Source organism: Anomaloglossus baeobatrachus, chromosome 1, assembly GCF_048569485.1.
Source record: "Anomaloglossus baeobatrachus isolate aAnoBae1 chromosome 1, aAnoBae1.hap1, whole genome shotgun sequence".
In the NCBI taxonomy this organism is placed as follows: domain Eukaryota; kingdom Metazoa; phylum Chordata; class Amphibia; order Anura; family Aromobatidae; genus Anomaloglossus; species Anomaloglossus baeobatrachus.
In genome coordinates, this window is record NC_134353.1 from 655665145 (window position 1) to 655689319 (window position 24175).

General features: G+C 49.2%; 2 protein-coding genes across 3 annotated transcripts in view; one reads left to right on the forward strand and one right to left on the reverse strand.

Moving 5' to 3' along the window:
- Nucleotides 1–1991, reverse strand: part of CCDC157 (coiled-coil domain containing 157) — an 89935-nt gene extending 87944 nt beyond the window's left edge. Inside the window, exon 1 of the mRNA XM_075341516.1 lies at nt 1870–1991. The gene's annotated coding sequence lies outside the window, so the exon portion shown is untranslated. The remainder of the gene's footprint in view (nt 1–1869) is intronic.
- A 328-nt stretch (nt 1992–2319) lies between these two features.
- The window catches only part of SF3A1 (splicing factor 3a subunit 1), an 88490-nt gene continuing 66634 nt past the window's right edge, over nt 2320–24175 (forward strand). Inside the window, exons 1-5 of one of the 2 annotated variants that reach the window (XM_075319957.1) lie at nt 2320–2449; nt 11301–11419; nt 11815–12016; nt 15220–15477; nt 16643–16717. In XM_075319957.1, coding sequence (XP_075176072.1) covers nt 2396–2449; nt 11301–11419; nt 11815–12016; nt 15220–15477; nt 16643–16717 — 708 coding nt within the window. In that variant the 5' untranslated portion in view covers nt 2320–2395. The remainder of the gene's footprint in view (nt 2450–11300; nt 11420–11814; nt 12017–15219; nt 15478–16642; nt 16718–24175) is intronic. The other variant, XM_075319958.1, reaches the window with a different exon arrangement.

The window sequence follows — 24175 nt, forward strand, 5'->3', positions numbered from 1 at the left end:
TATCCCCCCCCCCCACTACCCACTCTCTATACTATGCCCCTCACACTTTTCTCCACCAATACTCTCCACTTACAATATTCTCCCACCATACTGCTGCCTCACTTTTTAATGGTGCCCCCCTGATTACTGTGCAGGGTCAAATATGACGCATGCCCCCCCAAAGGTACGCCCCTGTACAGTGTACAGGAGAGTACATGACTGGTACACAATATACTGTGATACAGACATCAGAGGTTATACAATATACACATTATTATATACCATCTGATGTGTGTACACAGTATATCACACTGCTCTGTACACTGGATGTGATATATCATGTACACAGATATACCATGCCCTGCACTGATCACACCTGGACCTACAGGACAGGATATAACATATTCTATATGTAATATGGGCCATATAGTGTAATGTGTGCTGCAGGCTCAGATGTGACCAGTGCAGGATCTGGGTAGTGATGTCTGTGCTCTCTGCTGGAGATCAGTGTGAGTTATTGCAGGGGAGGGATGAGGCTGCAGCCGATGACCCGGCACTGACAGCCCGACCTGATCTGCAGCAGCTCACACTCCTGCAATATCTCACACTGATAGCAGAGTGGCCGCTGACACTATGGAACCGGTCTGGAGTTATCAGCGGCGTCCTGCTCCCTCCTCACTGCAGTCTCCTGCCCGGCCGGCACCATGATTAATGACCTCATACTTACCGGGATCCACTGAGACCTCTGGTCCTCCCACAAGCTCCTCTACGGAAGGAATAAGCAGCAGCGCGGTGACGTCATCCTGGCAGACACAGCGTGCAGTGGGCGTGTCTGCAGTACAGTGATGGCCGGGATTGAAATACCTTAAAGGTACAGTGCGGTCTTGAACCACTGCGGCATTAATAAAATGGCGGACACACAGATGGTGGTGGGGGCCCCCTCAGAGGCTCTTGTGGTGGGGGCCCCTGGGCTGAAGCCCCGTCTGCCCCGCCTATAATCCGGCCCTGATGATTATAGTGGACAAAAAGAGGCATCGCAACAATCATCAACTAACCTCTAAGGAGCCCATACATTCTAGGCTCTGCCTCTGCCTTACCTGCTCCAGTGCCCGCCTCTCTGCTCTGGCTGGCTCCTCTTCTGGCTGGCTCCAGCTTCAGACGCGTCCTCCTCCGCGGCGTGTGTCGTCTGCAGCATTGGACGCTGCAGCACGGGGCAGTCAGCTGATTGTCGCGCCCGCGCGCCTCTGACCTCGGAAGTGCAGGCGATGGAACTTCCGGGGTTAATCACTATGCCTATTTAAATAGACAGAAGTACGCCTCTCCTCCCTCTCAACCCCCCCCCCCACTCCCCCCTCCGAACACAGCCGAGTGTAACGGAGGGAGGGACGGGGGGCGGGGATGTAAAAAAAAAAAAAAAAAAAAAAAAAAAAATTATATAATTTTTTTTTTTTTTTTGCTGCCAGAAAGTGCCGCCCCCCGCAACGTGCCGCCCTAGGCACGGGACCACGGGTGCCTAGTGGCAAATACGGCCCTGCACACGGACATAATGAAATAACGCACGTGTGACCACAATCATAGATTAACATTGGTGCACGTTTGGCCGTGTCTCCGGTATATACGGAAACGGGCCAAACACGCACGTGTATCACGGACGTGTGAAGGGGGCCTCAGGCAGAGGATTTCACGGATATTGTCACATGGGTCTTCAAAGTAAGTACACCAGCCTCATCAGTCTACTAAATGTACAGTGTAATCTGGTGACAAACGCGTATACCTGTATTATCTAAACAGAAAAGTGCTATATTGTGTGTACCAGTCCATTATACACCGGTATATTAGATGTCTGTGCATATAACAGCCGGCACACGTATCCCTCACCACTGCCAGTACCTCGGAGGACAGGACGCAGCACAGCCGGCTAATGGCTGCCAGCGTATTCCATACAGCGAATGTGGAGATGTCGCTAAATGGAACGATGCGACATATATCAGCACGACAGTAGGTATTGAAGGCGTCTACTCCATCCGTAAACCACTTTCATTACCATGACAACGACGCACTACGTTTTACGATAGCGTGCATGCGTACATTTCACGTCTTTACGTCTGTTTAGAATGTACCATTTGTAAAAAAAAAAAAAAGGGGTGGCGTTTTATATTGTTTTGTAAACTCTTTACATACAGTCTTGTGAATCGGGTTACAGAACATAGGCACATAGATAAGTACACTTACTCTGCCCGCGTGTTCTATGAAAATTAAGGAGAGATTTGTCTTCACTGTAACTTCATAGTGGTACAGTCCACTGCTCCGCCCCCTCCTCCCCGGTTTTGTCAGCTCCTCTTGCGCCTGCGCTGCCGCCATTTTGGTGTTTTTTTTCTTGGAGGTCTCCGTCTGCACACCGGGATAGGCGGACAACATGCCGGCGGGACCCGTGCAGCTGCTGGCGCCCCAGGCGCCGGATGGCGGACAGGTACTTAATACTTTGAATGATGATTGGTAGTTATGGTGCCAGTCAGAGACTCCGCGGTGTTTCCGTAGGGCCTGGAAACGGGCACGCATGCGCAGTCGTAGTAACACTCTAGTCACACTTTCCATCCCTCAGACGGCCGGATAACGTCCATATGCCGTCAGTATGCGAAGCTAAAAACAGCAGCAGGGCCAATGCGAGCCATAGGAGAGATCACACCCACCGTACTCCCTAAGGCCTGTGCCACACATCCGTGCTGCCGGCACGTGTTTGTCATTTTTTACACGTACCGGCGGCACGGAGACACTTTAACCAATGCTACCCTATTGTAGCAGGCACACACACGTAAAACCACACGGAACGTGTGTCCGTGTGCGTTTGTACGTGTGTGCGATTTTCAAAGCGCTGACATGTCAGTGTTTTCTCCGGCAGCACGGGTGTCACACGGCCCGCACCCGTACCACACGGGTGTAGTGTGGATGCGGTCCCGTGTGACACGCGCCGGAGAAAACACACATGTCAGTGAAAAAAAAAAAAAACCTTAACTCACCTTCTCCAGCCCTCCTGTCTCTGCCGCTGCTGCCTCTTGCTGCCGACCGCCGCTCATTATTCTCATTGAATATTCACTTCACTGCCTGGCAGCAGCAGCAGCGGGGAGACGGGAGGGCTGGAGACCGAGGCTCAGCACCACGGACAGCAGGAAGGACGTCAGGAAGGACCAGGTGAGTATAATAATTACTGATTCTACGTGTGCTATCGCGGATAGCACACGTAGAACACACGTGTCACGCACGTACCAGAGACACGTACTTACCTGCACACAACACGCAGGGAAAATACGTGTCTCTCGGCACGTGCGTGAAATTCACGTGAGTGTGGCAGAGGCCTAACCAAGGGTCTGCCTGCATAAAATGGCAGCGCTGTCCACTATGGTGTGTTCTGGGCCCTCTAGAAACGAGTCTGTACATAAACACTGGAGGAAGATTCCAGGGGAGGGTCATGTTGAAGTGGAAGATAAGAATTCACCTTTTATTATGAATAGAATTAAAAAACAAAAGTACTGAAGCAATCGAGGCAACGCAGTAAGTGCAGTCCATGGTGGGGAATCGGAACGCGTTTCAGCTTCGAGCCTTCATCACGATCACACCAGAGACCACCGGCTACATCAGCTTGTCGGGTGCGTAACAGATCCCAGCTGGATTTGTCATCTTATATTAAACTGATGCCATACGGGGACAAAACTGATACGGATGGAAAATGTAATTTACCTGATTGTGCACACGCCTGTGTGAACCAAAGGAAATAACTGTATTAAGGCATAGTCATGATAGTGATGGATGCAGGTGCCCTCTACTGAGTGTGGGGGCCTGTGAGGATCCTCCAGCCTGCACATAGAGGTGCATACGTGCAGTCACCCCTGGGTACAGCAGCCGCCTCACTAGGATTGGTGCCATGTGTCCTTTACTGAGCCTGGGGGGCCCTGACTATCCTCCAGCCTGGTAAGACCGCTGCACATAGAGGAGCTCTGCAGAGAGGGGCACACATGCAGTCACCCCTGGGCACAGCAGCTGCCCCACTAAGATTGGTGGCATGTGTCCTGTACTGAGCGTGAGGGGCCCCAGAGGATGGGAAGTATATTACTAGGGACAGGGAACATACATTACTGCTTCCACTCTGGGGGTGAAATAAAAATAAAACGCCGGGGTGGTGCTTTATTCGTCCCTTTGTGAGAATGGTAATACCACCCCAGACACTAAACTTTAGGACCGAAGATTATTCTGTACCCCACAAATCTAATGTGTCTTTAAGCAAATGGTGTTTAAGTAAACATTCTTCACTTACTGCATAAAATCAGCAGCAGGTCATACACATCTGCAGATGTAGAAATCTGTTGTGAAAATGTAGATTTTCCTAGGGTATATCATCTATTGCTGTGGAAATTGGCTAAAATCCGCCAATTGTTTCTATGTAAGGCCCGTTTCACACGTCAGTGAAAAACAGTGACGTTTTTCACTGGCGTGTAAAACACGCACATATCCCTGCGTGTGCCGTGATTCACGGCACACGTGGGTTGTCTAAATGCAATCCGGGCTCCGTTCTCCATGGCCCGTGATTGCTCTTAGAAAACAACTCACCTGCGCGCGCTCCCACTGTCCATGGTGCTGATTGCTCCCGCGGTGCAGCATCCGGCCGGCGGTGACCCCCGCAGCAGCTGCTTCCGGGTCGGCTGTGTCGTGCATCATGAATATGCGCGACAATAATGAGCCGGCTCAGAAGCAGCAGGGAGAACAGGCTGCAGAGGACATCGCTGGACGCCGGGTGAGTAAAAATGATTTTTATTTTAAAAGCACGTTTTTTTCTAGCACGTGTTTCACGGACCACACCACTGCGTGGTCCGTGGGACATCAGTGATGCCAGAAAAACATGGACATGTCTCCATGCGGCAATCACGCACACGCGGGTACGCTGCACGGAGACACGTGCAGTGAAAATCACTGACGTGTGAGCAGACCCATTCATTATAATGGGTCTGCGTATGTCAGTGATTTTGGTACGTTTTAAAAAAAGCACAAACGTACCAGAATCACTGACGTGTGAAAGGGGCCTTATACATACAGATTTTGTGGCTGATTTCTAGGGTTGCTTCACTAGCATAATACGCAATGTAGAAAAAGGGTTTATCACTTGGGGTATGTGCACATGATCAGGAGTGCCAGCGTTCTGCACGCGGCGTGTTTTCTCTTGCAGAGATGCTAGCGGCGTTGGTGGGAGAACACACTGTCCGTGCCCATAATCAGGGTCACTGACGAAGCATATTTTTGCTGTGTTCTCCCACTCGGCACACTCTCTCGTCTCTGCAAGAATAATTTGATATTCTGTGGCTCGGAAAGCCGCTCCTCAGGTCAGTTTACAGGGCATCTTAAAAAAGTGTTCAGGAGATTTCTATAAATCCCATCCACTGTGCTTGTATTGTACAACGCAGCGAAAACCGTGTCCAAGACACTGCTAACACTAACCTATAGAAGTCAGCAGTGCATTACTGATGGTCCACGGATCACTGGGTCGGTTCCCAGGTGGATGCAGTAAAACTGAAGAGAACACTGAGAGCATTGTAATCCAGCACCGTGGTGAAAGGATCACTGTTTTTAATTGATTCATTAAGTATATATAACAAAACACATTGGCCTAGAAATCTTTAATACATAGTAATGGTCAAGTAATTAGAAACACATCTGCCAAGGTTGTGCATTTTTTATAACTTGTCTCTTTAAAGCACCACTCCATCGTGGGTTTTTTTTTTCGTCTTCATATATTCCCTGTGCTGCTTCGGTTGGTCTCCTCAGTTTGTGACCTTCTGGATCACTCCACTGTTTGCTGTGTGATCTGGAAGTCACAACACAAAGTTGGGTGTATGAGAGCCAGAACAAGACTCACCTAGACTTGCATTGAGAGCTTGTGACCTTTTACCTCTTGGGACTGGAGCAACCCTGGGAACAGCTGAAGACTGTGACTGCTAGGTATAAAACTGGGTGTAGGGATCACTGCAATAAAAAAACAACTCTGGAGTGGTTCTTTAATCAGGAAATGCATGGTGATCTCCGATCTGTGCTGGTTTAGGCTATGTACGCACTAGAAAGTGCCATTTTCTTAAGAAAAAAACGGACCCTCTGAAAGAATCCCGCACCCGCGGATTTTCCGCAAGTTGGTCCCCGCAGTTTTTTACAATTATCTATGGCAAAAAACGCAGGTACCTGCGGAAAAGAAGTGACATGCACATTAAGGCCCTGTGCGCACTGGAAAACGGAATTTTCTTAAGAAAATTCCGCAGGGTCTGAAAGATTACCGCACCCGCGGTAAAAAAACGCGGCAAACCGCACCCGAAAACCTCGGTATTGTTTGTGGTTTTGCCGCGTGCGGGTTGGTACATGTGCGTTAATGCATTCCATGCAATAAAGCACATTAAAAAAAAAAGAAAAAAAAGGTAATTTCCTTCTGAGATAGAGTAGATAGATAAATAGACAGAGGAATAGATAGAAGAATAGATAGAGGGATAGATAGTCTCTGTGAGCACACGCTGCATTTCTCCCGAGCAGTAGTGAGTTCACATTACCGGCCGTGGGAAATGCCCTGTGGTTACCTCTGCAGGCTCGTTGCGAGGCTGCATTCAGCCTGTGTCTGTGTCACTCGCTTCTGGATGCAAGCAGCGCAAGACGTGGATTACGCCGGAGCTGTGTGTTTGGGGGGGTTAATAAACGGGTGAAAGAGGAGGCTTTTTTGTGTTTTATTTAAAATAAAGGATTTTTCGGTGTGTGTGTTTATTCACTTTACTTACGGGTTGATCATGTCAGCTGTCTCATAGACGCTGCCATGATCAAGCCTGGAGTTAATGGCGGCGATGCGCTGCCATTAACTCGTTATTACCTGGATAGCCACCGCATCACGGCATCTGGAAGAGCTGGGGACACTACGGGACTGTCCCATAATGGATGCGACAGTCCCGGGGCAGCTGCGGCTGATATTCTCGGCTGCAGGAGGAGGGGGGACATTAACCCTGCCCCCCGCCCTCCCCAGCCTGAGAATACCGGGCGGAGCCCACGTGTTTTTTTTTCTATCTTTCCGTTTGATTTGTATGTGTATTCTATATGTCTGTATGTGAGTGTGATGTGTGTGTGTCTGCTCCGCTTCCTCTTCCTGTAATGACATCACTTCCCTGCAGGATTTCACAATTACATTGCAGTCAATGGAGTGAAATCCCGCAGCTACCTGCGAAAAAGAAGTGACATGCAATTGTTTTTGCTGCAGGAATCCCGCAGCAAAACATGCAGCTGTCAAATTCCGCCCAGTGCGCACAGGATTTTTTTTCCCATAAATTTTGCTGGTGAATCACTGCAGAGATGTTATGAACATTTTCTGCAGCGAAACATGCAGCAAAACCGCGGGAAAAACCGGTAAGTGCGCACAGGGCCTAATTCCACAGAGGAAAATCCGCAGGTATAAAAAAACGCAGTGTGTGAACAGCATTTTTTAAAACCCATAGGATTTTCTGGGGAATGACTGCAGCAATGTTAGACATTTTCTGCAGCAAATCCGTGGCAAAATCCGCGGTAAATCAGCAGCGTGCGCACAGGGCCTAACAAAGCTTTCATCTCTTATTAGTTCTATAAGACCCAGTGTTCCAAGCTAGCTTTAAAGGGGTTATCTGACGCTGCGCACTTGCGATGGACCAGAATAGGGTGCATACACACTTGGTAGGTGTGTGGGGTCATAAGGTTATCGGCACCTCTCACTTCCAACACATAGAGTAGCACCAGATGACCCCTTAAAAGTGCTGACAAACAAGGAGGGGGGCCAAATCCTCTCTAGCCTTGGTAATCTGACAGTTTTAGGTCATGTTCAGACATGGTGTGTTCTACACCACATAATACATATGGATCTTGTTTTCAACACCGGTCTACACAGCGCATGAAAATGAGCATCACGGGATTTTTTATTTGTGTATGGGGCAAATCTAGCTGGATAATCCTCTGCGAGCTAAACTGAGCAGCACAAACATCTGTACCAAGTATCGGTCGGTAGAGAAGACTGCAGCACTCAGAGGACTACCTAGTCCTAAACTGTAAGGCTATGTGCGCACACTGCAGATTTGTTTCTCCAGCGAAAAACGCACCCTCTGGCTGAATAACGCCCCCACCTGCCGAAAAAACGCATAAAAAAGTATACGGTTTTACTGTGTTATGCTGCGTGTTTGGTGTGGATTTACCACATTTTTGCCTGCAGTTTTGTCCCTGTGGTTTTTTTTTAACATTGTCAATGGTAAAACACAGGGAAAAACACAGAAAAGAAATGCCATGCAGCAAAACCTATTGGGGAAAAAAAGACGCAACGTGCGCACACAGCATTTTGGATTTCTCATACACTTTACTGGGGAAGGACTGCATGAAGCCTATAAACAATAACCGCTGCAAAAACCGCAGTGTGCGCACAGGGCCTTACATAGTATTCATGCAAAGACAAATATTCTCTAGACCTGATGCAATAGCTTTTCTGCAGGTTTTTTTTGTTTTTGGTTTTTTTTTGCCATGTCAAAATAAGCCTTCTATACACTTGTGTGTGAGAACGGTATCTATTTTGTCTGTGGTATTCATCTTGACTGTCATGGTAACACTGATGGGTGGGGAAGCTTAACATGTCTATTCACGCCACTACTGGGCCTATTGGCTTATAGTTCAGAGTGAACCCTTACTTTGTCTGTGACTCTATTGTAAAGTGGTTACATGTGCTGATAAAGAAGTCCTGAGTCCGCTATACAAGGCTGTGCTGTATTGATTTGCCAAGCGATCCTAAATAAATCTGTTTAATTTGGAGTTCAGAAGGGATAGAATGAGTGTATTTGGCTCACACTTGTAAATCATGTTTCACTATCTATAAAGGCTCATCTTGGTCATCAATCCCCTTCTGTTTCCTGGATCTCTGTGGGGATTCTGTGTCCGTCCCACCAGTGATGACATTGCATGTTATGTCATAGGCTACTTTCACACATCCGGTTTGAGCCGTGCGGCTCAATCCGGCTGTGAAACCTATGCAACGGATGCGGCGAAAACACCGCATCCTTTGCATAAGTTTTTACATGCGGCCTGCCCGTTTTTTTCCGGTTGCGGCACGCTACTGAGCATGCGCAGTGGAAGAAACCGCATGCGGCGGCTGGATGCGTCTTTTTCCGTGGCGCATCCAGTGTCCATAGGCATGCATTGAAAAATGTGCCGCAGCGGCGGGATGCGGCGCGATGCGGTTTTTTTTCCGGAGCAAAAAACGTTGCAGGCAACATTCCATCCGGCCGCGGCATCGGCTAAATCTGCCGCATGCGGCAAAAACCGGACCGAACGCAAGCCCATGCGGCACAATACGGCACTAATGTAAGTCTATGCAAAAAAAACCGCAACCTGCGGCAAAAAAAAACGGTTGCGGTTTTTCTGCAGAGCGCCGTATTGTGCCGCAGAGCAAAAACCGGATGTGTGAAAGTAGCCTTACATTGCTGTGTGGAAATCCACCATGACTCATGTCTGCTGCCGTTACTATTGAGCACAACACAGCTGGAGTATTTCAATTTATTAATAAGCCTACTTGGTTTTTCAGACAAGTGTCTAATCGGTTTTCCTTTTCTTTTCTCTGTTGGGTTCTCCTTAAAGGGAACCTGTCAGCAGAAATTTTGCACTAAACCTAAAAGATTCCCCTTCTGCAGCTCCTGGGCTGCATTCTAGAAAGGTTCCTGTTGTTATTGTGCCCCATGTGAGACCAAAATAAAGACTTTATAAAGTCTTACCTTTTTGTATGCTAATCTTTTTTTTATGTACACAGGGGCGGGCTCTCTTGCATCTGTTAGTCGCCCTCCTGCCGCTTTACGCCGTCCCCTATCGCTCATTTCCCTTACTGAGAACGCCGCCCAGTGCTCCAGAGGTCTCGCGCATGCGCCGTGCCACTCTCGCGGGACTGAGCACTGTGCACAGTGCGATTGCTGATGAGGTGATTGCGCAGGCGTGAGATTATGGGCGGCGCTGTGATTGTCATCAGCAAGTACCCGCCCATAATCTTGTGTCCGCACTTTTCCCTCTGCCTCCACCGTTCTGCGCAAGCACTGGCCAGCTGAACCCACGTCACCTATTACCCATCTTTCCCTGGAGCAGGAAATAGATGGGAGGAGCGGAGCAGCGCAACGGTGGAGGCAGAGTGAAAAGCGTGGGCACGAGATTATGGGTGGGTACTTGCTGATGACAATCACAGCACCGCCCATAATCTCACGCCTGCGCAATCACCTCACCAGCAGTCCCGCTTTACACAGTGCTGTCCGGCGATAGTGCCACTGGGCATGCGCGAGACCTCGGGAGCACTGGGCGGCGTCCTCAGTTATGGAAATAATAATTGTATTCATTTATAGAGCGCTATTAATTCCACAGCGCTTTACATACATTGGCAACACTGTCCCCATTGGGGCTCACAATCTAGAGTCCCTATCTGTATGTCTTTGGAGTATGAGCGATGGGGGACGGCGTAAAGCGGCAGGAGGGCGACTAACGGATGCAAGAGAGCCCGCCCCCGTGACCATAAAAAAAGATTAGCATACAAAAAGGTAAGACTTTCTAAAGTATTTATTTTGGTCTCACAGGGGGTACAATAATCCCAGGGAATAAAAGATTGTTTAATTTATCAACATCTCCTTCTGGATTACTGGCGGATTTCGCGGGTTTAACCCCTTCTCCCTCTCCACTTTGAAGGGGGTACAATAAGAACAGGGACCTTTCTAGAATGCAGCCCAGGAGCTGCAGAGGGGGGATCTTTTAGGTTTATTGCGAAATGTCTGCTGACAGGTTCCCTTTAACAGCCAGTATATCTATACCATACACATCCATCAGCGAGCACGTTTTTCTGCCCTTACAGGCTTGCTTTTTGTGTGTATTTCTCCCTTACAACCTTGTCGTTCGCTCCTGTTTATAAACCAGCCTTTGTGTTTCTCAACATGTTCATAAATGTAATTTGTTCTGTAAATATTGAACTACTTTAGTAAATTGAGATCTGGAATAAGATAAACAGTTTATAAGAATATTGTCTTAAGAAGGTCGCAGCTTTCGAAGCGCTGCGTAGAGGCTTTTAACGGGAATGCCATCAGAAAATTACATTAGTCAGTTTTTGTTGAGAAATTTTAATAAGTTTTTTTTTAGATGCAAATAAAAAATATCACTGTTTGTAGGCCTCTGACTGCGCAGATGAGCGGTCACCATAGACTGCACCGTGCAGTTCACATTTCACCCTCGCTCTATAGACTTATGTTGTCACTGACAGTTTTGTTCACTTTCCTTAGCAGCAGATGGAGGAGGAAAAGAAGGAAGAGGTCATTCCAGCGAAGCCCATTGTGGGAATTATCTACCCTCCACCAGAAGTCAGAAATATTGTTGACAAGACAGCAAGCTTTGTGGCAAGGTAACAATTTTTTATTTTTTTTTTTGTCTGATGTTTTGACTCCTTCACATATTACTATTTGCTATACTAGAGCTTTATAATTACGTAGTTACATAGGTTGTAAAAAGACCTAGGTCCATCTAGTTCAAACTTCCTCCACCAATTTTACCTCCTCCATAATATATTTGCCACTAAATCATTTATAACCAACAATGTTGTGTGTACTGTGGAAATCATCCAGCCCTTTTTAAAAGCTGTTCTAGTATCGGCCATTACTACCTCTTGTGGTAGGGCATTCCACAGTCTGACTGCTCTAACTGTAAAGAACCCTTTCCTATAATGTAGTTGTGATCTTGTGATCTGCTGTGTTTTGGTTTCTAATAGATAAAAGTGATATAAACTTTCTCATTCTCCAGGAATGGTCCAGAGTTTGAGGCCAGAATCCGCCAAAATGAAATTAACAACCCTAAATTTAACTTCCTAAACCCAAATGATCCATATCATGCCTATTACCGTCACAAAGTCAATGAATTCAAGGAGGGCAAAGCGCAGGAGCCGTCTGCAGCTATTCCGAAGGTTATGCAGCAGCAGCAGTCTGTACAGCAACTGCCTCAAAAGGTAAGCAGCCGTAGCCGGTGAGGCAAGTCCGTGTGACAAATATTTTCTACAATGCATCATAGATGGTAACATTTGGGTACATTCGTTTAGAAGGGGATTCCAGCCAAACACATTACTGAGGCTAGTTTCACACTTGCGTTCAGCGGAGTCCGTCACTATGGAGAATAGCGCAGTCCGTTAACGCACTGCGCTATTCTCCATAGACTTGTATGGATGACGCACTGTAACGCAAGTGTCAGCGTTGCATCCGCTGGACAATGCAGCGTCGTTATTTTGACGCTGCGTCGGGCGGAAGGAACGCAGCATGTAACGTTTTTTTGATCAGCGGAATCCTTTGGATTTCACTGCGCATGCTCTCTCTGGCTCCCTCCACCCGTAACCAGGGTACACATCGGGTAACCAAGGAACCCTGGTTACGAGTGCCGGGAGCCCGACACTTCCCTGCTCGGCTCCGCCCCCTCCCCACACTCCGTATGTATACACACACACAATCGCACACACACACACACAATCGCGCACACACACACACTCACTCACCTGTCCCCCAGCGATGCAGTCCCCGCGGCACTGACGTCCTCAGCCATGGCCCCGCTCGGCTCCACCCACCGCACTCCGCCCCCCACTCCTGCCCCCCGCACACATTGTCGGCGACCGAACGATCAGCTGATCACCCAGCGGCCGGCTACTGTGAGTGAGCGGCTGATCACCCGGCGGCTGGCTACTGTGAGTGAGCGGCTGATCACCCGGCGGCCGGCTACTGTGAGTGAGCGGCTGATCACCCGGCGGCCGGCTACTGTGAGTGAGCGGCTGATCACCCGGCGGCCGGCTACTGTGAGTGAGCGGCTGATCACCCGGCGGCCGGCTACTGTGAGTGAGCGGCTGATCACCCGGCGGCCGGCTACTGTGAGTGAGCGGCTGATCACCCGGCGGCCGGCTACTGTTAGTGATCAGCTGATCACCCGGTGGCTGACTACTGTTAGCGATCAGCTGATCGTTCACAATAGTCTGCCGACGGTAAAACTGTAAAAAAAGAAAAAAAAAACGAATTGCGTTGTTTTGCAGCATCCGTTGCATCCGTTGTGCCACTATATGCAACACATCCGTTGCATCCGTCACACAACGCAATGCAACGGATACCGTTCAACGCAAGTGTGAAACTAGCCTGACATGCATGTGGGAAATGCAAATGCCAGAAGAGTCTTATAGATGGGAGTCCTGAAGAACACCCCCACCCCTCCCCCAAATAGCTGCCAATGGCTGCGTAGAGGAGAAAACTTATATAGCTGCCCATTCTTGGGTGTTTGTGGCCATCTTCATTAACGTATATGGAGGAACTAGGAGTGGCCAAGAAAATGGTGCAGTGATCCATGACTTTATTTCTTGGTTACCAGTTTTATTATATGGTGCGGCTGCTAGCAGTTCAGCCTAAAAAAACCCCAAAACGTTAATGTGTGTATGTATGTATATATACAGGGTGGGCCATACGTATGGATACATCCTGATAAAATGGAAGTGGTTGCTGATATCGCTTTACCGTTTGTGTCATATTAGTACAATGGAGGGGAAAAACATTTGAGGATGGGTGATGCCCATGGCGGCTATCTTTTTTTTTATCATCGTGTATCCATACTTATGGCCCTCCCTGTATGTATGTCTGTATAATATAAATAAATATATATATTTTTTTTTTTTACCTTTTGCAAGCTACATAATTGAAACTGATGGTTTATTTAGTGCAGTATTTAAGGAAACCTGTCAGTTGTGTCTTACATTCTGCTTTCAGTGGTCCTTGGTAGAGATGAGTGGACCCCTGGAAGTTCAGGTTCAGTGGGACCTGGACTTGACCTGAGGTTGATCCCAGAACCCAAACCCCATTTGAATTCACTAATTGGGCAGTTCGGGTATTGGCCCACATACAGTCAGCCATAGGCTGGTTTCAGACGTCAGTGTTTAATCCGGTACCAGTCACACGCATGGTTATGGCCATACGTGTGTCATACGTGTGACACGTACTGGGTAAAACACGTGTCTTTGTAATGAAAAGATGTTCTATATTTACCTCTATCCAGCGATGCTGTCTCCGGCTCTGTTGCGTCCTGATCCCTGCTCATTATTTTCATTGATTATTCACTGCCTGAAGATCTGGAAGCCGGAGCATCGCGTGACAGGCTGGGTACAGCACAGCCGAGGACAGCACCGCCGGGGACATCGCCGGTGACAGGTGAGTATACAGCAGTTTGTGCAGTGACATCCAGGGACTCATCAGGGTTCCCAGTGAACTCTCATGAACCCCTGGAAGTGACCATCGCTGTAGCGCAGTTGTCGCAGGGGTGTCATCAGGAGGTCATCAAAGTTCATTGGGAAATCTGATGACCTCCTGGACGTCCCTGCACACATTGCTGGCAGGATACTCCCCTGTCACTAGCGATGTCCCCAGTGATGCTGTCCTCGGCGATGCTGTCCTCGGCGGTGCTGTCTCCTTCGCTGTCACTGCTCTCAGCTGCTCACTGCAGTGAATAATCAATGAGAATAATGAGCGGGGGTCAGGAGCGGGAGGCAGCAGAGCCAGAGACAGCATTGCTGGAACAGGCAAATATAGAAAATCTTTTTATTTAAAAACCCGTGTTTTCTCTGGTACGTGTCACACGGATCACATCAGTGTGTGGTCCGTGTGACACCCGTGCTGCTGGAGAAAAAACGGGCACGTCTCCGTGTGAAATAGCAGGGCCACACGATCCGTGTGCAAACATGGACGTGTGAGGCACATCAGAGAATAACATGGGTACATGTGACATCCGTGTTAAAACTGGATGTCACACGTAACTAAAACACGGACGTCTGAAACCAGCCATAAACAGAGCATTTGCAGGGGAGGTAGGGCAGGGTTTGTTTTTTAACATCTCCAATAAAACTGTTGTTACCCCCACTGAGAGCCATTCAGGCACTGCAAGCGCCTTGCACTGGGTTGAGCATTCCCACGCCCAGCGCTGCTTGCTCAGTGGTTAGCATACGTACGGTACTCTAACAGACACTGATTCTTTTAAATGTGCATTCGGTATGAACAGTTCGGGTTCCCTCATCTCTAGTCTTTGGGATGGAGCGTGGAAGTTTTCATATTTATGCTGCCCTGCCTAATCGACTGGTTTCCTTTAACCCCTTAACAGCTAACTTTAATTTAATTTTCTGACTTTTTTACTCGTCAGGTCCAAGCTCAAGTTGTCCAAGAGACCATCATTCCAAAGGAACCCCCTCCAGAGTTTGAGTTTGTGGCTGACCCGCCTTCTATATCTGCCTTCGATCTTGATGTGGTGAAACTGACAGCTCAGTTTGTGGCTCGGAATGGTCGCCAGTTTCTCACACAACTGATGCAAAAGGAACAGAGAAATTACCAATTTGATTTCCTTCGGCCTCAGCACAGTCTTTTCAATTACTTCACCAAGCTTGTAGAGCAGTATACCAAGGTATTTAGTGGCATATGCTGTCTGATTTGCGGTTTTTTTTTTTTTAATACTTTTCGTTTTGTAGCACTTTACTGCTGAATGAAGTTAAATACACTGAACAAAAATATAAACACAACACTTTTTTTGTTTTTGCTCCCATTTTTCATGAGCTGAACCCAAAGCCCTAAGACTTTCTCTATCTACACAAAGTTTTTCTCTGATATTGTTCACAAATTTGCCTAAATCTGTGTTGGGGCTATGGTCACAAGTCCAGTAATTATCCGATAGGCTGGACTCACACTAGTGTATGGCATCCGATGCAGCAAGAGCACCGGATGCGATATGCTAATGACCCCTGACTCGGGCTCTGCTGCGAGCGTGAGCCGAGTGTTACGCGACTGTGACCCTGACGCTAGCGCTGCGGAGGAGAGGGAGGGGTTAATCCCCCCCCCCATATCTCCTCCATTGTCAGCCTGTACGTATATCGCACTGCACTAGGATAACATCCGAGTGCAGTCCGATGTTTCTCTCACACCCATTCCCTTAAATGGGTGCAAGAGATACGGATGTAGCAGAAAATCGCAGCATGCTGCTACTTTTCTCGCATCCAGAATCTGACCGACTGCTCTCCCTCATTGACGAACATTGGTCAGAGTGCAATGCGAGATTTTCTCGCTTTGCACTCGTCTGGTTTTCATGCTCGTGTAAGCGTGCCCTTAGAATGAATCCAACAGCGATCTGTTGACAAAGCTAGGCCGTCAAATTTTTTTTTTTTTTTGGTCCATTTTTATGTAATTTATTTTAGCTGGATCCATTTTATTTTTATGTCAAAGTCTATGGAATATGGTTCTGTTAACTGAGTAGAAAACAGATGAAAATGCAGGATATATGTCACATATTGGCAGAAGCCGTGTTATTCTTCATGTTTGCACACACAAGACACCCAATTGTGAATATTTAATTGCAAGCACAGTTGCCCTTTAATCCATTGCCAGTGTATAAACCTCTTCAGCGGTACATTATTTGTTAGCTTGTTTCGGGAGGCAGCTGGTTAAGCTGGTGAGTCACTTAGCTGTTCTGCAAATGACTGGCTTTATTACAAAGTTATTAATAAAGATGACTCCGTGAGTGCGCCTGTCCTGACACTGGATAGCACTTAGTAAGTGATCCCATTCGTCTGTTTCAGATCCTGATTCCTCCAAAGGGATTAATCACCAAGCTGAAGAAAGAGGCTGAGAACCCCACCGAGGTTTTAGATCAGGTAATGAAAAAAACCCCTTCAATCCCGTTTTAGTTTTTTTTCCTGCATGCTTTCAGTGTTAGAATAAATTACATGCTGAACAAGTGATCACTATAGTAATGTTAAAAATAAAGCTCATTAGAAATGCTCATTGATACTTGCACATTTCTGATCATGTGACGACAATGGATGAAGAGGGAAGAATACTTAAAAGGGAAGCTATCATCAGAAAACGACTTGATTAAATTAGGTTTTTGTGTTCTATGCATATGTTGAAGTAACTGAGCAGCCTGATGATGGCTGTATTATTCAGCCGTCATCTGCCTTTAACAGCCACGTGTGGAGCTGAGCTCTGCCTGAGGTTAACCTGATAAATGCAGCTGTCAATCTGTGACAAGGGCATGTACAGCATACGTCTTGATGGTGGCGCTGACCTAATTAACCATCACGCATCTCATTATCATAGGGCGACAATGGGTTGCCATGACAGCTTGGTATCTCCATAATCGTACTGACCTGGAGAATCCTATTGAAAGATTTTTATCATATAATGAACTGTAAAGTAAAAAGGTAAAAAAAATCTAATTGCAGAATTACCCTTTTTTGACTTTCACTGCATTTGATAGTTTACATCACATGATGATAAAATGGATATTCTCATGCAAAAGTACAGTTTGTCTAGCAAAATACAAGCCGTTGCCCAGCTATGACTACAGAAAAATAAAAAAAAAAAAAGATTATAGCTCTTGGAAGAAGAGAAGGGAAAAAAAAAACAAAAACGTAATTAAAACAGAATTTGTGAACATATGAAAAAAAAAATCCAAAATGTTTATTTTAAGTCTTGTGGCAAGGCCTGTTAAATGGTATATTAAATACATGTAACACACAGGTTATTTCTTTGTCGCTCCATTGGGAGACCCAGACAATTGTTTTAATTGGGTGTATAGCTTCTGCCTCCGGAGGCCACACAAAGTATTACACTTTAAAAAGTGTAACCCCTCCCCTCTGCCTATACACCCTCCTGTGCATCACGGGCCCATCAGTTTTTTGCTTTGTGTTGAAGGAGGCACACAATGCTCCACATTTTAGTCAGCAGCAGCTGCTGATTATATCGGATGGAAGAAAAGAGGGCCCCTAACAGGGCCCCCGGCATTCTCCCTTCTCACCCCACTGAGTCGGCGGTGCTGTTAAGGTTGAGGTACCCATTGCGGGTACACAGGCAGGAGCTACATGCCGTATTCCTTCCCCATCCCTTAGGGGCTCTGGGTGAAGTGGGATCCTAACCGGTCATCCAGGCACTGGGACCGGGCTCCCTCCGCAGCCCCTGGGGGAATCTGCTGGACAGGAGACTGAGTATCACCAGGGAAGGACCCTGCATCTACAGGTACTCTGTGTCCCCTTTGGGACGGTGCATAGAGCACCTTGGCCTCAGACGCTGCAGCGACTGCGGTGTTGATTTTTGACCGGGACTACCGCGCCGACCGTGCCTGCTTGCCGGTCTGACGCCGACAGTGAGGGCTGGAGCACACGTAGCTGTCCTCCTCCCCCCTCACTAATCACTCTGGGGCACCAGATTCCCGCACTTTTGTAGTTACGCCCACGGCTCCCTCCTCCCCTGTGAACGCCGACAGCCATGTTTTAACATATTCTGCCGGTGGAGGACTTCTGGCTGCAGCTCTGGGAGACCCGAGGCAGGGAATCTGGTGGCCACACACCGCTGGAGCGGTCGGTAAGACACACCGGTTACCCGGTGCTGGTCCCCCTAGGGTGCTGAACTGTATATTTATATATACATTATTTTTGTATACATTTTCCGGTTCGGCTGTACTGTTAGCTTGTGGCTATATACCCTCAGTGATCACGCTCCTGGGAAACCACAGCATGTTGTTCACAAGGAGCAAGGGTGCCAAGACACAGGGTTATTTTGCTACCTGTACCTCTTGTGCGGCTATGCTACCTGCAGGTTCCACCTTCCCTCACTGTGACCTATGCTCGGGCACTGGGGCACTCGCTCAGCCGGAGCCTGAGGCACTGGGGGGTCCCTCGGCCCAGGTAGAACCGCCGGCTCCCCCTGTCCAGATGGCAGGGACAGAGTTTGCTGTTTTAGCTGACAAACTCTGAGTCGCTTTCATATTCCATGAGTCAGTCTATGGATAAATGGTCTGCTCAGTTTCTAGAGGCTTTGCAGTCCAGACCGGCCCTTACACAAGCTTCACAACAGGAGAAACACCAGTTTAGGTTTCCTAAACGTACTCGGAGTGTTTTCTTCGATCACTCTAACTTTAGAGATGCGGTCCAGAAGCACAGGGCTTTCCCGGACAAGCGCTTTACTAAACGCCTTAATGACACACGTTACCCCTTCCCCTCTGACGTGGTTAAGGGTTGGGCTCAATGTCCCAAGGTGGATCCTCCAGTCTCTAGACTGGCGGCTAGATCAGTAGTAGCAGTGGCTGACGGTGCATCGCTCAAGGATGCCACGGACAGGCAGATAGAGGTCCTACTGAAATCCATCTATGAAGCCATAGGCGCGTCTTTTGCCCCAGCTTTTGCAGCAGTGTGGGCACTCCAGGCTATCTCAGCTTGTCTGTCTGAGATTAATGCGGTCACCCGTACTGCTGCGCCACAAGTAGCATCTTTGACTTCTCAGGCGTCAGTATTTGCATCCTACGCCATGAATGCTGTCCTGGACTCGGCTAGCCGTACAGGGGTAGCATCCGCCAATTCTGTGGCAGTCCGCAGGGCCATGTGGCTACGCGAATGGAAGGCAGACTCTGCTTCCAAAAAGTTCTTGACCGGTTTGCCGTTTTCTGGCAACCGACTGTTTGGCGAGCGATTGGATGAAATTAAGCAATCCAAGGGGAAGGACTCGTCCTTACCCCAGCCCAAACCATACAGACCTCAGCAACGGAGGTGGCCACATGTCCAAGACCGATGGGTGAGAGACATTCTGTCTCACGGTTACAGGATAGAGTTCAGCTCTCGTCCTCCGGCTCGTTTTTTTCAGAACATCTCCGCCCCCCGAGCGCACTGTTGCGCTTTTTCAGGCGGTGGACACTCTGAAGACAGCAGGAGTGGTGATCCCCGTTCCCCTTCAGGAACGCGGTCGCGGTTTTTACTCCAACCTGTTCGTAGTGCCAAAAAAGGACGGCTCATTCCGTCCCGTTTTGGACCTCAAATTGCTCAACGGACATGTGAGAACCAGGCGGTTTCGCATGGAAGCCCTCCGATCTGTCATCGCTTCGATGTCCCAAGGAGACTTCCTAGCATCAATCGGCATCAAAGACGCCTATCTCCATGTGCCGATCGCTCCAGAGCATCAACGCTTCTCAGGGCCACTCGGTGATCCCCTACCTAGACGATCTCCTAGTCAAGGCACCCTCCCGGGTGGCTTGTCAACATCAATTTTCCAAAGTCAAAATTGACCCCGACCCAGTCACTGACGTACCTCGGGATGGAGTTTCATACTCTCTCAGCGATAGTCAATGCTGCCGCTGGACAAACAGCGGTCGCTGCAAACAGGGGTGCAATCCCTTCTTCGGGCCCAGTCGCACCCCTTGAGGCGCCTCATGCACTTCCTGGGGAAGATGGTGGCAGCAATGGAGGCAGCTCCCTGTGCGCAATTTCATCTGCGTCCACTCCAATGGGACATTCTCCGCAAATGGAACAAGAGGTCGACGTCCTTAGACAGGAACGTCTTTCTTTTTCGCTCTATTGGGAGACCCAGACAATTGGGTGTATAGGCTATGCCTCCGGAGGCAGCACAAAGTATTACACTCAAAAGTGTTAAGCCCCTCCCCTTCTGCCTATACACCCCCCGTGCTCCCACGGGCTCCTCAGTTTTTTGCTTTGTGCGAAGGAGGCAGACATGCAAGCACAGCTCCACAGATTAGTCAGCAGCAGCTGCTGACTAGGTCGGATGGAAGCAAAGTGGGCCCATATAGGGCCCCCAGCATGCTCCCTTCTCACCCCACTCTTGTCGGCGGTGTTGTTAAGGTTGAGGTATCCATTGCGGGTACGGAGGCTGGAGCCCACATGCTGCTTTCCTTCCCCATCCCCCTTAGGGCTCTGGGTGAAGTGGGATCTTATCGGTCTCCAGGCACTGAGACCGGGCTTCATCCACAACTCCTGTGGAGCCTGATGGATAGGAGCCGATACCGTTCAGGGACATGGCCCTGCATCTTAAAGGTACTCTGTATCCCTATGGGGACCGCGCACGGCATCACCTCAGCTTTGCTGGGTGTGCTAGTGCACCGGGGACCGCGGCGCTGACCGGGTCTATATGTGCCATTACACACTCAGCGTCGCTGAGTGTGTTTATATGTAAGGGCTACCGCACTGACCGCCGTTGCCACGGGACACTGCGGCGCGGCTGGGACTTGTAGTTCGCCGGGGACTTTCACGCGACCGCGCTTTTACGGCGGCCGCGTTTATTACTACAGTCCCCGGCTTCATTGCGGCCTAGTTTCCCTTTTTCTCTCCCGCCCTCAGCCCTGACAGGCAGGGGAAGGGCGGGACGCTGCACGGAGCGAGCAGCAATGAGGGCTGGAGTATGATTTACATGCTCCACTCCCCTCACTATGCACAGTGTGAGCGCCCGTTTCGCGCTCTTTCCAGGCCACGCCCACAGCTTCCTCAGCTCGTCAGGACGCCGCAGCCATTCCTGTCAGCTCCACAGACGCTGCAGAGAGGGACATATTCATGGGAGACCCAGACACGGTCTCTGGTGGCCTCACAACCGCTTAGGCGGCTGGTAAGCAGCACATGTGGTGCTAGCCCCATGGTGCTGTATTGTATTGGTACATTATTTGTGTACTGTATATAATTTACACTGTATGAGCACAGTTCTTTCTGGCTATATACCCTATTGTGTTACTCAGGGAAAACGATAGCATGGCGCCCACAAAAGGCAGGGGTGCCAAAACACAGGCTTATTATGTTGCCTGCGCCGCATGTAAGACCCAGCTACCGGCAGGTTCCACTGACCCTCATTGTGAACAGTGTTCGACCCCTGTGACACTTCCTCAGCCGGATCCTCTGCTAAGAGGGGCCCAGGGGGAGCCACCTGTTGACAATGTCCAGGTGACGGGGACTGAGTTTGCAGCCTTTAAGGATCAACTCTCTGAGACTATGGCTAAGATACTAGAAGCCTTGCAGTCCAGACCGGTATCTCAGCAAAGGGACTCTGTTGAATCATTGTTCCCTGACCCCCCTCAGTTGGACCAACAATGTCCTCACGGGGTATCTCATACATCCCAGACGGAGGGTTCGGACTTAGAACCTAGCCCCAGATCGTCTAAGCGGGCCCGCTTAGAATTTCCCTCGACATCATATTGTTTAGGGTCTCAGCGGGGGGATTCTCTGGTTGATGATGCGGAGACAGCTGATCAGGATTCTGATCCTGGGAGCGCTCTCAATCTTAATTCTCCAGACGGGGACGCCATAGTGAATGATCTTATTGCATCCATTCATCAGTTGCTGGATATTCTTCCCTCAGCCCCTCCGGCGGAGGAGTCAGATTCTCAGCAGGAGAAATTTCGCTTCAGGTTCCCCAAGCGTACACAGAGTATGTTTCTAGACCACTCTGATTTCAGAGAGGCAATCCAGAATCACCATGCTTGTCCGGATAAGCGTTTCTCTAAGCGCCTTAAGGATACACGTTATCCTTTTCCCCCGGAAGTGGTTAAAGGTTGGATTCAATGTCCCAAAGTGGATCCTCCAATCTCCAGACTGGCGGCTAGATCCATACTTGCAGTGGAAGATGGGGCCTCGCTTAAAGATGCCACTGACAGGCAGATGGAGCTCTGGATGAAATCCATCTATGAAGCTATCGGAGCTTCTTTTGCCCCAGCTTTCGCAGCCGTATGGGCGCTACAAGCTATATCAGCAGGTCAAGCGAAAATTGAAGCGGCCGCGCCACAAGTGGCTTCCATTACCTCCCAGACCTCGGCAATTGCGTCTTACGCTATGAATGCTGTCCTGGACTCGGTGAGCCGTACGGCAGTTGCGACCGCCAATTCGGTAGTAGTCCGCAGGGCCTTGTGGCTACGGGAGTGGAAGGCAGATTCCGCTTCCAAAAAGCGTTTAACCGGTTTGCCAATTTCTGGCGACAGGCTCTTTGGCGAGCGCCTGGATGAAATCATCAAACAATCCAAGGGAAAGGATACATCCTTACCCCAGCCCAAGCAGAACCTCTCCCAACAGAGGAGAGGGCAGTCGAGGTTTCGGTCCTTTCGGGGCGCGGGCAGGTCCCAATTCTCCTCGTCCAAAAGGTCTCAGAAAGAACAAAGGAACTCTGATGCATGGCGGTCTAAGTCACGTCCTAAAAAGGCCATTGGGAGCACCGCTAACAAAGCGGCTGCCTCATGACTTTCTACCTCCTCTAGTAGCATCCTCGGTCGGTGGCAGACTCTCCCGCTTTTGCGACACCTGGCTGCCACAAATAAAAGACCGCTGGGTGAGAGACATTCTCTCTCACGGTTACAAGATAGAGTTCATCTCTCGTCCCCCGACTCGATTCTTCCGGTCCTCTCCGCCTCCCGAGCGAGCCGAGGCTCTTCGGCAGGCGCTGGGCACCCTGAAGGCAGAAGGAGTGGTGGTCCCTGTTCTTCTTCAGCAACAGGGCCACGGTTTTTACTCCAACTTGTTTGTGGTCCCAAAGAAGGACGGGTCCTTCCGTCCTGTCCTGGACCTGAAACTTCTCAACAAACACGTAAAGACCAGGCGGTTCCGGATGGAATCCCTCCGTTCCGTCATCGCCTCAATGTCCCAGGGAGATTTCCTTGCATCGATCGATATCAAGGATGCTTATCTCCACGTTCCGATTGCCCCAGAGCACCAACGCTTCTTGCGCTTCGCCATGGAAAACGAACACCTGCAGTTCGTGGCACTACCATTCGGCCTGGCAACAGCCCCACGGGTTTTCACCAAGGTTATGGCTACTGTAGTAGCGGTCCTCCATTCTCAGGGTCATTTTGTGATCCCGTACTTGGACGATCTGTTGATCAAGGCACCCTCTCAAGAGGCATGCCAACACAGCCTCGACGTTACCCTGGAGACTCTCCAGAGTTTCGGGTGGATCATCAATTTTCCAAAGTCAAATCTGACACCGGCCCAATCGCTGACGTACCTTGGCATGGAGTTTCATACCCTCTCAGCGATAGTGAAGCTTCCGCTGATCAAACAGCAGTCACTACAGAAAGGGGTACAGTCTCTCATTCAAGGCCAGTCACACCCCTTGAGGCGCCTCATGCACTTCTTGGGGAAGATGGTGGCAGCAATGGAGGCAGTTCCTTTCGCGCAGTTTCACCTGCGTCCCCTTCAATGGGACATCCTACGCAAATGGGACAGGAAGCCGACGTCCCTCGACAGGAATGTCTCCCTCTCTCAGGCGACCAAAGCCTCCCTTCGGTGGTGGCTTCTTCCCACTTCATTATCGAAGGGGAAATCCTTCCTTCCCCCATCCTGGGAAGTAGTTACGAC